We start from the raw sequence: 13,954 nt of genomic DNA, 5'->3' as shown, positions 1-13,954 counted from the left end.
GGCGAGTGGGAGGGACAGTGCAGGGCAAAGGCTTGTTTTTGCAGACAGGCTGAGCTGGGCCAGGCTGGATTTGTCTGGTTTCTCCTGAGACAAACCCGAGGAGGGGTAGGGGATGGACATCATGGCTTTGGTGTCAGCATCCTCCGGTCCCCTCTCCCAGCAGAGTCACATGCTACCTATCAGCTGCTGGGACAGCTGGTGCCTGACATACTGGGTGCCCTGGGGCAGCCCATGCCAGCACACCTGCACAGCGGGGTACCTGCTGTGGGCAGGGAACAGCCTCTGTCACCAGCATCAGATGGCATCCACCCATGATTGCACCAGGCCAGCTGGTAGGACACTGCATGTGCACAAGTCCTGGGGACTACAGGTGTCATTGATGGCTTCATCAGTTCCTAGGAGTGGGCTGTACCAGCCCTCATCCCCCATCCTGACCCAGGCAGTCGAGGCTTGGCAGCTCCTGGCTCCTGCAGATGGCTGATGTGCTGGTGCTGGTGCCAGCCACGGCTGCCACCACTGATGGGGCAGAGTGAGGCAGGGCTCCCTCCCTGCCTGGCACAATGGATCCATTCCTTACCAGATGTCAATCCCTTCACCAGCCACTGCTTGTGATGACGATGTGGAGGCTGCCAGAGCAGCCCACACCCCCGACACATCCTCAGAGGGGGACATGGGGACAGAAAGCAGGCAGAGGTGGCTGCAGATGGCAGGGGTCAGTTGGTCAGTGAGGGGCTGGATGAAAGGACATGGTGCCATAGGGTCCCTGAGCAGAGTTAGGCTGGAGGCCATGGTGTGAGGGACTAGAGCAGACATACAGGAACTCCTGGTGAAGTCAGAGGGACTAAGGGAATACCTGCTGGATCAGGAGCTGGGAACACCTGCCCTGATCTCACATCTTCTGGCCAAGCATATCTGATGCTGGGATAGGCAGTGAGGCCAGATTTCATAATGCCTGGGAAGTGGCAGGCAGGGGAAGGCAGGGGGCTCCCCAGAGATGAGTTACTGCTGGGATCCCCCAGCTGGGGGAACATAGAGGACATAAAATAAAACCTGCATGAGCTCCACACACAGTTGCTGACCCAGCTTTTATTACATGACACACAACGCTGCAAGAAACCCTCCTGCATGGCCCCATGGCTGCATCCCACTGCATTCACATCCCACCTGGGATGGTGGAGCCCGCCCCTCTCTGCTCCTGGGGACACATATCCCCTCTCAGCCCTCACCACAGGCACTGAAGCTGCAGATGGACACCACAGCCTTAAAAAAAAAAAACATTAAGAAAGCATCATGCTAAAAATACCCAAGAGTAGAAATGTTCTGCCTGGGGCAGGCTCAAGCCCTGAGCCCTGCTCCCAGGCGGAGTTAAAATCCAAACCAGAAATAAAACCACAATGGTTTTAAAACTCAAACCCCCAAAGTCCTTGTGGGTCCCTTCTGTCTCCAGCAGGTGCCGGAGCAGGGCCTGGGAGGCAAAGGAGCATCAGCAGTGGGGAGCACACAGAGCCAGGGCTCTCACTTGTCCAAGCTTGGTCTCTTGAGCAGGGCACTGTACTTGAGGGGGCCACCATCTGCCGTCAGCACCACCTCCACCAGCGTGAAAATGGTGATCACCTTCATCAAGAGAGAGAAAGAGAGAAAAAAGGGTTTTCAGGCAGCTTGGAATCACATCAAGATTTGCTTAAAGCTGTGTTGGCTTTTGCTGCCTCCATCAGTGCACCCATGAGGAACCAAGGAATAGAGCAGGATGGATTCAGATAACTCTTCTGGGGTCCAGGGTGTTCCTAGGGCTGGAGGCAGCATCCTCAAGGGCAACACCACGAACTCTGATGCCAACCAGGACACCCAAACCAACCTGAATGAGCCTCCCAAAACATCCTCACTTATCCCAGTCTGATCAGGCCCCTCTCTTGCTCTCCACACAGTCTGGGAAGAATTGTGGGTATTTGTGCCCTTGGCTTTGGGTCCCAATCTCCCTGCAAGGCCACCTGTGCCTCCCCTCTCCAGCCGCAGAACCACGTCATCCCTTAATGGAGCCTGGCCAAGAGCCAAGGCTGAGCTGCAGTGAGAAGGGTTTTCCGCATGACACTGAGCATTTCATCAGCATCCCACCAGGAGGGAACAATCTGCCTGTGCTCCCAGAGGAGAGGAGACCCTGGAAGGGCGCACAATAGATAAGGGAGATGCAAGGGAATGAAGACCCCAGAAAATCAATCCCTCATGTTCAGGAACTGTGCTGCTGCTGCCATCTCCCTGCTCCTCTGACCCCAGCTCTTCCCGTGATTGTATGGATTAGAAGTGGAAAGTATTGATCTGGCTTGTCCTTGAGGCACAGTTAAGAGGCTGGCTGGGACATTGGAAAGGGCTGTCCTGGGGTCATGCACAGGCATTTGGGGACTTTGCTTGCTGGAGCCTGTAGCAGGGTTCACTGGGGCCATCTATTCAGGGCTGGTCCCACGAGAAGCAGGCTCAGAGCTACCGGTGTAACCTTGTCCAACCCTTCCCAGCTCATCCAGTGCTCGCTGCTCCAGATTAATCATTCAGAACAGGAAAATCTCATTGAGACTTAAATGTACAAAAGTGGCCAGTGAGGAGCAACCTGCAGGAAAATCCTATCACAACTGGCTGCCAGAGAGCTGTGGGCTGCTCAGCATCAGCCCCTGCCTGCCCAGTGCAGGGGGTGGTGTTCATGGGAAAGCCCCCCACATACGGGGGAGTCAAAGGGGGAGTATCAGGATTGTCCCTTGCACTCCTGCTTTATCCCTTTGCTGAACTGCTGTGAAACAGCACAATTTCACACCAAGTCCTCTGAGTCTCAGATCCACTTTTTACTCCACCCCTGAGTCATGTCCACTGAGGCCCTGGTCATGTCCTGGAGACCAGAGAGAAATGGGGGCAACATCTGCCCTCTGTGGCAGGGCAAAACAAACAGCCCAGACCCCGACACACCTTCTCACAAACAGCCTTCCCTGACGCTCCCACTGCCTGGACAGGCTCAGCTAAAACAGGAAGAGGTTTAGAGACCAAGGGCTGGGGCCAGCTGGGGAACTGGGGTGCTTGGTGCTGTGGGGTGTCCAGGTGACATGTACCAGAGTTCAGCGTGACTCACAGGAATCTGGCTCATCTCAGGGCTGGAGATTTATAAACGCAGGGATATGCTGGCTTGGAGGACAGCTCAGAGCCTGAGCCTATGGGACAGCTCCAGTGTTTTCTTAGGAGGTGTGGAAGATTTGTGGAGGAGTTTCCTCTACCAGCTGTTTGCTTAACCAAAATGGGCCCTGCTCATGCTGGGGCATAATTTTTCATCAGTTCCCTGCTAGGATGTAAGTGATCCCTGCTCCTGTAGGAAAGGGGGAACTGAGGCCACTCCAGGCCGCATCTATGGGGCTTCTCTGAGCCAAGCTGAGAAAGCTCAGCTTCAAAGGGAGGGAGGCCTGCAGAAATGTTTTCAGAGCCAGATCCAGCTCTGATCACAACATCCACCCTGGGAAGGGAAGGACTCTCCAGCACACACATCACCCCAGCTGGGAGGGTCAGCCCACTCTGTGTCAGGAAACCCGAGTGGGCAAGGATGGGATGTGCTGGGTTTGGATGCAATTGGGACTCAAGTGCAGAGTCCCTGGAGTGGTGCAGGGAGAGGCTGGGATTCAGTCCTTCAGGCAGGGACCACAGCAGTCAACACAGCTGGGGTTTTACTGCCATGCCAGACAAAAGCTGGCAAAGAAGCACCACTTAATCAAGCCAGACAAATGTGATTGCTCCCTTTGATTGAGTTACCAAGTTAATAGATGACAGGGACACAAGAGAGAGATTTCTAGATGCAGTTAAGCCATTTGAGACTTCGTCTCAGGAAGTCTGATTAAAAAAAAAAATTCTCCTAATTGAGGCTCAACCCTGAGGCTCATCCCATCAACAGGGATGGAAACCCCAAGAAAAAGCCATGTCAGGGGCAAAGAGTGTGTGGATGGGGGGAAGGGTCTAGACAGGAGCTGCCTTAAGCCTGATCTTAACATCTTAATTGATGATCTGGAAGGAAGAAGTAAACAGCATGTTAATTCAATTCCTGGAAAAGGCTGAATGGGGAGGCAGGGCACACAGCAGGCAGGGCAGAGACTGAAGGCTGTGGAGGGGTCACGTTGTGAGGGCAATGATGGGACTGGACTGGATGGCAGAGGAGGCTGAGGTTGAAGTTGGGCTCTCTGGGAAAGGGACACAGAGGGATAGCAGGACCTGATACACTGCAAGGCAAGTCTTGCCTCCCAGACCAGTCCCTGCAAACATCACAGGATCCACATGTTGCCCACAGCCAGCCCCATGGTGTTGTGAGTCTGTCCCATGCCATGGAGGTCTTACCTGGGGTACAGATTCCTCCTCTGGCTCCTCTGGTTCCCACAGGAGTGTCAGCTCTGGCTTCTTCCCCACCTTCTGGAAGCGGAAGTCCACCAAGGGCAGCGCCTGCAGGCGGGGAGAGTGTTGGGAGCATGTCCCCCTCCACCTCTCCCGTGGATGGGGCTGAGGCTGCTTCTGCCCAGCACGCTGCCTCTGCAGCTCTTCAACAACTGGGATGCAGCAGCCCATGAGCCTGAGCCTAGCACGTAAATCAGGGGCTGCTGCCATACACCACCAGCCCATATATCACGCTCTATGTCCTGTTTAAAGATGTCATTGCCAGACATATAACCAGGTTATTAAGAGAGGATGCTGTCACCAAGTGCAGGTGCTGGCCCACAGTGCTGCTGTCACAGCCCCAGATAAACCGTCTGATTAAATGAAATGAAAACCAGCCTCGCTCCCTGTCCTCGCTTCAGATCCACGCTTATCTCTGTTCCCCTGAATCTGACTTTATTCCCTTTTACCCAGCATGTCACAGGGAGAAGCTGGTCCCCAGAGACTGGGATGAGGGATGAAGAGAGACCCCCAGTCCCTTGTGCCTGCCTGGGCTGAGGGATGGAAGGCAAACTCCAGGAAGGTTCCCTCCCCTCTGGCTGGCCCAGCTCAGGAAGAGCTCTGCCTGTTGCAGGGCTGCCACAAAAGGGCACCAGGACAGCCACTGCCTGCAGTGATGCCAGGCTGCTCTGGCAAGGCAGTGCTGGCACTGTCTCACACTGGTGAGGTACTTACATTGCAGTAGATGCGCTTCTGGACTCCAAACTTCAGCACCAGGACATCAAAGGCCTTGCTCAGGACACCCATTACCATGGCTTCTGACTCCAGAGGACCACATTCCTGTCAAGAGACAGGGCTGTCACTGCACAGCAGATCTTATTCAGCAATCCCCAAGGGGAAACAGTGTCTCAAGGTCCTGGAACCCAGCAGTGGTGGTTGCTGAGTGTGTCCTCTCACTGTTTGCCTTTCCTAAAGCCAAGTGGGTAGACAAAGCCCCCTGTCCATGTAGGCATTTGCAGGGAAATCCAGAGATGCCTTGGGAGAAAACAGCCTTGGGTCTTACCCTGACAAAGACAGAGAAGAAGAGGTCAGCGCTGAGCTCCTGCACTCTCTTGGAAGCCATCTTCCGGTCATTGCAGTGATCTGCCTGTTTCTGGATGGCCTCCTTCTCCATTCTGATGGGGGATCTGGCACCTGCAAAGGGGACAAGTGACAATAACACGCCCATGCTCCCTCCTGTCAGGAGCCATGGCCCCAGGCCCAGCCCAGGCGGGCGGGCAGCACCCACCGAGCGAGGCGGAGAGCAGGCGGTGCACCACGATGTCGGCGTAGCGGCGGATGGGGGACGTGAAGTGAGTGTAGAACGGCACGTTCAGGGCGTAGTGGTGGAAGAGGGTCTCGTCATGCAGGACGCCGGTGCAGAAGTAGAGAGCCATCTGGAAGGGGGAGAAACCAGGGCAGGGTGTGAGCAAGGGTGGTGCCATGAGGCTGGAGGGGTCTGGCTCTGCAAGACACAGCACCAGCAGCCAATGGCCCTTCTGAAGACATTCTGGTGGTTCTTCACCTGCTGCTCAGTTTGGGCTGCAGAGGCATTGCAGAAACTGAGCACAGAATAAAAGGGGCAAAACCACTGCAGGGAGCTGCTGGCTGCCAGCTATTCCTGCCTGGCTCCAAGGACTGCACCAATTTTCACAACACCCATGGGTCTAAGCAGCTTCCTGCTTCTGCTCAAGCCCTGGGGCTCATTTGCCATACCCTCATCTTCCAGGGGAGAGTCCAGCTTGTTCTGTGCCCACATCAGTGCTCTTTAGTTCAGGGTCTGGCTGCAGGCTTTACACACCCACTGTACGTGCTTGGAGAGCACTGGGGGCAGGTATGAGTGGCTTGCAAGGAGGAGACAGCCCTGCTGTGATCCCTGCTGCTCCATCCCACCATGACAGCTGGGGAGTTGAGCGCTGAACTGCCCATCTAAACCAACACCAGGGCAACAGCAGCACCGCTGCTCAGCAGCCTCTTCAGCAGGAACCTCTCCTGTGTCACTCCTGTTATCCCACAGGTTACAGCTTTTATTTTTACATCTGTGAAACACCAGCTCTCGGGGCTGGGAAAACTCTGGGGGCTGGGCCCAGGCGGGGAGAGGAGGCTGTGCAGGTCACAGGGGTGGCGGCGGGGTCATGGCACAGTGGCGATTGAATGAACCCATTTAAAAATAAGAGCAAGTGATTTAAGAAAAACAGGAGTAGCCAGCTCTGATTACAGAGCCGTCCTGGGATCCTTGGTTTGGGCAGCTGTATCCTCTACTCTCCGGGCCAGTGTTACAGCCAGCTCCTGCTGAGCAGCAACACACTGATCCGGGCAAGTAAATAGAGCAGGTTAAAAAAAGCAGCATCAGTCCCAGCTTTATTATGAGACCCAAGAGCTAGGATAGGAGCTGTGGTGGCTGCCAATTTCCACAACCCAGAATTAAATTGTTTCTGATGGACTCCACGAAGTACGGTCTCCACTCAATTAGCTCAGCTCCCACACAATGAAGCTGGGCAGGGAGACACACTGAGCTCCAGAGGCTGCTGCAGGAGTGCTCCTGTGTTGACAGACAGCATGGAATCACAGGGAGCTTTCAGGCACTTGTGCCAGGCTTCTGGGCAGAAGGCAGAAAGGTCTCTACAAAGCCAGGTGGGCAGAAAGCAGAGCATCAGTCAAAATCCCTGCTCTGAGAAAGACACTGGGAATGGCCCATCCCTGCCCTATGCCCAGCAGTGTTTCAAGTTATACCCCACCTTGTTTAGAGTTAGAAAAGATGCTGAAGGTCCTGTGCTGCTTGCTGTTGTCTGGGGCACTTTGTCTTGATTGATATGCTAGCCACTGTGGGGTCCAGCACCATTTTGGACACCTTTTTGGTAGCCCATGATCCTCACGGACATGTGCAGCAGCTTGAGTATCACAGCAAAAATACTCCCCTAGGCCATGGTAGGGCTGCAGACTGCAGGGAGCCCAGTCCAGTATGTATCTGACACCCATCCTCACCACCTGACAGCACAACCCAGTGACATCAGCCTGGCATGAAGCAGATGTTTTCTCATTAACAGATTTGACTCACAAAAGGCTCAAATCCCCAGAGTTTGCTGCAATCTCCGGAGAACTGCGAGGAGCCTGGAAATAAATCAGCCCCAGCCAACCAGGGGCAGCTTTGCTTTCACGGACAGATTGAATCCCCGAGTGACTGAGCCCCTGAAAAATGGTGTGTCGCTGCTCCTTCATCTGTTACAAGGCTCCTGGCATGCCAATCCAGGCATTCCCTCAGGCACACACATTAGCAGTTGTCTCCCTCCTCCCCCAAGAGGCTGATGTCTTGACCACCAGCACGAAGTGAAGAGGGAAGACACAGCCTTGGCACAACCAGGGGTTAAACCTGTGGACAGGTTGTTTAGGCTGATTTAGCTGCAGCCTTGTCCCTGAAACATCAGCTTCATCACTGGGAGCTGTGATGTGTGCAGGGATACAGGTGACTTCTCAGTGCCCTGACCAGACGGTCTCGCTGCACCATCTGTCACAGCAATGGCCCAGCCCTTGCCACCAGCCTGGGCCCCTCAGTGGCTGTGCTCTGCAGCTGCCAACACTCAAATCTGTCCTCTCTCCCATGAGGGACCACGACATCCAGCACGATGGGGCTGATTCTTCCATCTGCTCTCATGCTGGTGGCAGACGGAAAAAAAATTACTCCTCACAGGGAAAGCTCCTTCCTCCTGGAAGCTGTTTGCCCCTTTCCAAGTGTTTTGCCTAGAAGGGGAGTGTGCCAGGCAGCAGGTTTGCCACATATAGGTGGACTGCACAGCACATCTGAATACACAGGTGCCTTTGTCTTCTGATGATAGAATGAGACTAGTTCCTGCCAAAATCTTGTGCAATATCTCCTTTAAAAGTGTCTCTTTCTCTGTCTGGTATCTACTCTGCAGAAGACTTCATCTCCAAAACCTTGATAGCTCTTTCATGTAATGAAATCTAACATATTAACAAGGCTAAATCTTAATGAGAGCCACTGTGTGGCATCTGAAAGTACTCCCACTACTTCTCCAACCACAGTCTCAGGACACCACAATGGCAAGATTTCAGCAAGTCCGTGGGTCCCCAAAAGCCCATCTCCTCCCTGGTGCCACTGCAGAGCTTTCTCCTTGCTCATCCATCCTGGCCAGCAGCCAGGCTTGCTCCATGTGCTGCTACTGGCAAAGCCCAGGCTTGTGCCAGTCAGCAGGACCAGAGAGGGACTTGCAGGAACTCATATCACCACTGCACCTTCCAGCAGAAAAGGAGAATGTGACAGAAGGGACCAGGATAACCCAAAGCAGGATACGGGATCTGGGACAACACATTAGCTCCAGAGGACACTCCCTGCCCTTTCCAAGGCAGCCCTCCTGAGCTGGACATGTTTGAGAGGGTGATTTACTGAACAGCCTCATACCCCAGCCCCAGTTGCAAGCAAGCTTCAAGTCCCGGAAACACAGCAGGACTTCAGGCAACTGCTAATGAGTAAGTGAAGCAAATAAGCTAATTACAAGAGTGACAGTCAAATGAGTGATGTTGGGAAGATGATTCATTCCTGCAGTGATAAGCAGGCCACAGCACAGAGATCATTTCAGGAACGTGCCCCTTCTCCCCACGAGGTAGGACTTTCCTCAGAAGAGGCTGTGTCGTGCCCAGCTGCAAATGCAGCTGATGCCTCACAAAAATTTTTTATGATGGTGACAAACACCCAACTAAATGTCCTGAGCTACAGATGCACTAAACATGACAACTGGTGTGAGCAGCACAACCCTCCATTGCAGAGACTGTCAAAGAAAGCCATTTGGGCTGGAGAGAGACTGAAAGATTTCCAGAACTTTCCTTCTTCCAAGAGTAGGTACCAGACTGTGCTTATGGCCAGCTGCACACTCCTACTCTTAATTCCTTCTTTGGACCAGCTGGGATACCACGATGTGGAGAAATGGCACAAACATGAACCATGGAGCCCACCACCAGCTGTTCACAGGGCTGGGTCCTTGTGAGTCTGCTAACAGCCCTCATGCAACTTCAAGGGTGAAATATCCCAAACAGTAATAACAAGGACACTGTGGGCAGTGAGGAAAGACTCAGCCTGACCTTGCCATCCAGTGAAGCTTTGTTGCTCAAGGGATACTCCCATTGCCAGCTGCACAGAGCTGGAAGCACTGGAGGAAGCTGCTGGCAGCCCTGAAACACCACATTCCATATTCATTCACTCCCTCTGTGTGCAACAACCAGCCTGGTAACTCAGAAGGGGCAAGGACTGAAGACAGAGCCACAGCAGAAAGCTACAAGCAGACATGCCCGGCAGCACAGCGTAGTTCTCACCTGCATGGGCCTGGAGAACATGTAGGTCAGCACTTCTTTCCTTGTTCTGGAATATTTGTCAGCACCAAATGTTTCACTTAAGCTTTTCTGGAGGAGAAAAGAGAGAGCATTCAGTGTTGGCATGTTAAGATGGTAAAGGGACCCAGGCAGATCTTACTGGTGCTAACAGCAGACTGTCAAAGCCAAATTCCCCTTTTTCCTGAAAATCCCCTTGTAAGCCAAAGGGTGCACATGAATTTGGGCTTTGCTGCGGTCTCAGCAGCCCCAGTAGGACTGCATACACAGTCCTGAGCACTGGCTCTCCTCCTGGGGTCAGTGGCAGGGAGCACCCAGGGCATGGGGACTGCTGGCTCTGCCCCCAGTTGTGCAGTGTGAGAGAGAGGCTGTAAAACCTCTCCCAACCCGTGCCTGGCTCCCATCCAGCTCCTGAGAACTTCAGCACACTGACTAATGGGACTCTGGGGAGACACGGATATGGGGAGGTCACTGCCTGGGGGTAGCAGTGAGGAAGGGCTGGGGGGCTCAAAGTGCAGGAGAGGAGCTGAGAGAGCAGCCTTGCATCTGCTGATACAGGCTGGACACAGCCAGCAAGCAGGGAAAGCAGTCCCAGCTGATGGAGGGTGTGCGGGAGGCCAGCGGGGATGGGATTAACGGAGGATTATCCACAGTCCAGTTGCAGTGAGTAAAGAAAATCCTGGAACTGCGTGCTGCTGTTCAGCTGGGTTCAGCCTCAGGACATGCTCAGCAGAGGAGAGGCTGGATACTTCTTGCACTGTCTGCTTCTGACCTTTCACAGCACTGCTCTCTAGTCCTTCCCAGTCACCCCACTCCCCACCCTGCCCTCCCTGAGACCTGCAGCAGCTCAGACAGAAACAGCTCCTTGCAAAGATACTTCCCTTGTGCTATGGAACAAATTCCCTGCCCAGAGAAGGAAATCTGGGTGTCCCAGTGAGTGCTCCTGCACTGAAACATCCTTCCCATTGCAGGGAGGGCAGTGCAGGGGTCACTTGCAAGTGACCTTCCCACCCTGCTCTAACCTCTGTGCACAACGTGGCTGCCCAGGCCAGGCTGGGCCACCCCTGCCCAGCGCTAATAGGATCAACAGCGACTGAGGGAGGTGTTTTGTTTTGGCAAGGCGCAGTTGTCAGCTTTGCTTGGGCAGAGAGGGACAGGGAATAAAGCACACACTGCCACAAACACGCCGCTGTGCAGCTGCCCACCCTCAGCCCCCACGGCCCTGCCAGGCCAGCGCACTCACGTGCAGGGTCCCCGCGCTGCTGAAGTCAATGTCGAGGCCCACTTGGTTGCAGAAGTCCATGAGGTCTTTCAGCAGCTTGGTTTGGGGCGGGGGGTGGCGGCGGAGGAAGGCCTGCTCGGGGAAGGAGCGGTAGATCTGATGGGCCACAGCCATGTTTGCCAGCAGCATGAACTCTTCCACCAGCCTGCAGCACAAGAAAAACAACCCCAGGCCCCAGTCAGCCAGGGGAGGCCCCTGGGAAGCCAAGCCAGTCCACAGGGATGGGAACTAATATGACATGGGGGGACAGGGGAGCAGCCTGTAGCTGCTGACATAAGCACAGATTAGTTGTGAGACTGCAGAAAATCCCCCTCAGATTCTCACTTTCTAGCAGAGGTTTCCCCAGGGACTCAGAGTAAGCTGTCCTGCTGGCACAGACCAGCAGAAGTCAGTGATAAACTGACAGCTTAAATTAGGATAAAATAATCTCCCTTTAGGTCATTTTATCTCCTGAAACACTTGACAAGCAAAACAAACGCCGTGCGAGAGATAGCACGGAAAACAAACACACATCTCTGTCTTCCTGGGCCAGAGCAAACAGCGTCGCTCGCTCCCCCGTCCCGAGCTCGACATGTGTGGTCAGGCCCAGGCATGAGCCCTGCCCCACGCCAGGCTCCCACCCACAGCACAACACAGCACTGTCCCCAGGCAGGACAAGCCACCAGTGCTGCTCCATCAGGGCTGCCTTTGGCATCCAGGAGATGCAGGGACTCCACAGGCTCCTCCATACAATCCCCACAGTGCTGGGGTATTCCAGGCTGGGGTAAGCCACTCACTTTCCAGCTCTGAACGTACATGCATTGAATGGAAACCTCTGGGGTTACACAGTGCTCAGGAGAGCAATCCCAGCACTAGAGATCATCTTTAGCATGTGTATAGGCTGTGCTACCAGCAGCAGGGTGTGCCACTGGGGACTTGTTTAACTGGACTTGATAAGCAAGAGATGTGCTTAACTGGGCTTCTTGCTATTTCCTGCATGTATTCCCAGGGCTCTTAACTGGTGCTAATTGCCAGAAAAAGATAATGGATTTACAGAAGTAACTTCATCCTCCCAGCAATGCCTGAGTGAGCTATTGTTGATTGTGCCAGCTCAGCCTTGCTGCTCCTGCAGGCAAAGCAGTGATTTTGCAGGACTGGCTGGGGGACCAGGGCTGCAGCCGGGTGTTCCTGCAGCTCCCAACCCTGGCCACTGCTGGGGAAACTGGCCAGGTGAGATGTGCAGGGTGCTGCACTCCTGGGGTACTCCTACAGCAGTCAGACATTCTCAGCCTGGGAGTACTTGCCAAGAACTAGAAAGAGAAAGGAAATAAAGACAAGCCCGGAGGAGAAATAAGCACCTGACAGTGATCATCAGCAGTAGAAATATTAGTCTTTAATGGGAAGGAGCTCCCTTATTAAGAGCCCTGTGGATTCTCACAGAGGGTTTTGTGCCAGAGGCCAACACTTCTGGCCCCACAGGGAGGGCAGGAGGGACATCCTGGCCCAGGGGCAGTGTGGGCAGGGCAGGGCAGGAGCAGCACGGTCTAAATGGTAATGGGCTGCCTGCCCTGTCCCCTGGAACACCTGCCATGGGGACATGCCACCAAAGGCAAGGGCTGGGTCGCGGGTGGGCAGTGCTCTGTGACCTGAGCAGGATCAGGACACATTCCTGAGGGACCACTTCCAAGAGGGCTGTGCCAGACTCTTGCTGCTCCTGTGCAGCAGAACCGGCAGATGGCAACCTCGGTCCCTCTATGGCCACCGGCTCCAGGGGGTCCGGGACAGTGTGGGACAGCATGGCCCGGGGGCACCAGGCACCCCGGCCGTGGGACAGCCAGCGGCAGTCAGTGGGTTATGGCATGGCCATCCCCATCTCCTGAGAGTGGGGGACACACCACTGGCACCGAGCGGCACATGGGGAACAGTGGCCTGAGGACAGGGGTGGGGCTGTGCCAGCCCATGCACACACCTGGGAAGTTCTTCCTGCCCGAGCCAGGTCACAGCGAGGCACAGCAAACAGGGCAGACTGCAAAAGGCTGCACCTCTCCTTCCATAGCCTTTGGTGCAAGCAAAGAGGGAGGCATTTCACACTTGGGCAAAGGTTGGCCATGGAGTTCCCCCTGTATCTCCCTTGAACTGCGGCCTCTATGGAAGGAGATGCAAGCCCATTTTTGAGGACAAAGCAATAAACGCCTATGAACAAAACCTCCTCCTTGTCACAGGCAACATGTGCTCATTGCATGTCCCAGAGATGAACACTATGAACAAATGCTGCAGCAGACCCTGGTGTTTCTGCTCCCGTTGAGCACTGAAGTATAAACACTTCATCTCTCATCTACGTGACACTTTTGGCTGGATGCAATTTCCACCTGATTATTAAGTTCTGCACTTTGTTTTATCATTACGTGGCTTGGGCTTTTAAAATTTCCAGGAGATATCCTTGTTCTGATATTGTAGGTACTGAATGGAAGCTCATACCTGAGCACCCTCCTGCCAGGGATGCTTTTATTCTTGAAGTAAAACTAACAGCACATACTATCCACTCTGCTCTGCCAAATCCCATCCAAGGAAGCACCCAGGAGCTTTGCACCTGTGACAGGGTGTGCAGGATGTGACCATGGATATTCAGAATTGAAAAGCTATTCTTGCTCTCTCACCCAAAGGCAGAGGCAGGCTCTGGGAGACGCATCTGCAGTTCAGGCTTTCAAGGATCAGGTAACACTGATAGGGTTGGACACTGTCCTGTATCTGGGGGTAAAAGAAGCCCCAGGATCTGATGGGTTGGTTTGTCTCAGCTCAGGGTAAAAAAACAGAGTGTCCTGGGAAGGCTGCAATGCCCTGGGGGCTGATGCCAAAACCCCCTGCAGGGACAGAGGGTCCTTCCCAGCTCTGGATCCCTGCAGGGTCATAGAGCTGCTCTTCAAATGC

At 54.2% G+C, this 13,954-nt stretch overlaps 1 protein-coding gene across 3 annotated transcripts in view; it reads right to left on the bottom strand.

Moving 5' to 3' along the window:
- Positions 1 to 1,066: 1,066 nt before the first annotated feature.
- DIS3L2 (DIS3 like 3'-5' exoribonuclease 2) overlaps positions 1,067 to 13,954 on the bottom strand; it is a 180,386-nt gene continuing 167,498 nt past the window's right edge. For all 3 annotated transcript variants that reach the window (XM_030279947.4, XM_072933683.1, XM_030279949.4), the window contains 7 exons: positions 11,009 to 11,192; positions 9,751 to 9,837; positions 5,675 to 5,822; positions 5,450 to 5,580; positions 5,122 to 5,226; positions 4,354 to 4,455; positions 1,067 to 1,614 (listed from right to left, as the gene is read on the bottom strand). In XM_030279947.4, the coding sequence (XP_030135807.4) occupies positions 1,516 to 1,614; positions 4,354 to 4,455; positions 5,122 to 5,226; positions 5,450 to 5,580; positions 5,675 to 5,822; positions 9,751 to 9,837; positions 11,009 to 11,192 (856 nt within the window). In that variant the 3' untranslated portion in view covers positions 1,067 to 1,515. The remainder of the gene's footprint in view (positions 1,615 to 4,353; positions 4,456 to 5,121; positions 5,227 to 5,449; positions 5,581 to 5,674; positions 5,823 to 9,750; positions 9,838 to 11,008; positions 11,193 to 13,954) is intronic.

The sequence above is a fragment of the Taeniopygia guttata genome, chromosome 9, assembly GCF_048771995.1.
Source record: "Taeniopygia guttata chromosome 9, bTaeGut7.mat, whole genome shotgun sequence".
Lineage (NCBI taxonomy): Eukaryota > Metazoa > Chordata > Aves > Passeriformes > Estrildidae > Taeniopygia > Taeniopygia guttata.
Note: the sequence above shows the minus strand (reverse complement) of the source record. Positions and strands in the feature narration are given on the sequence as shown.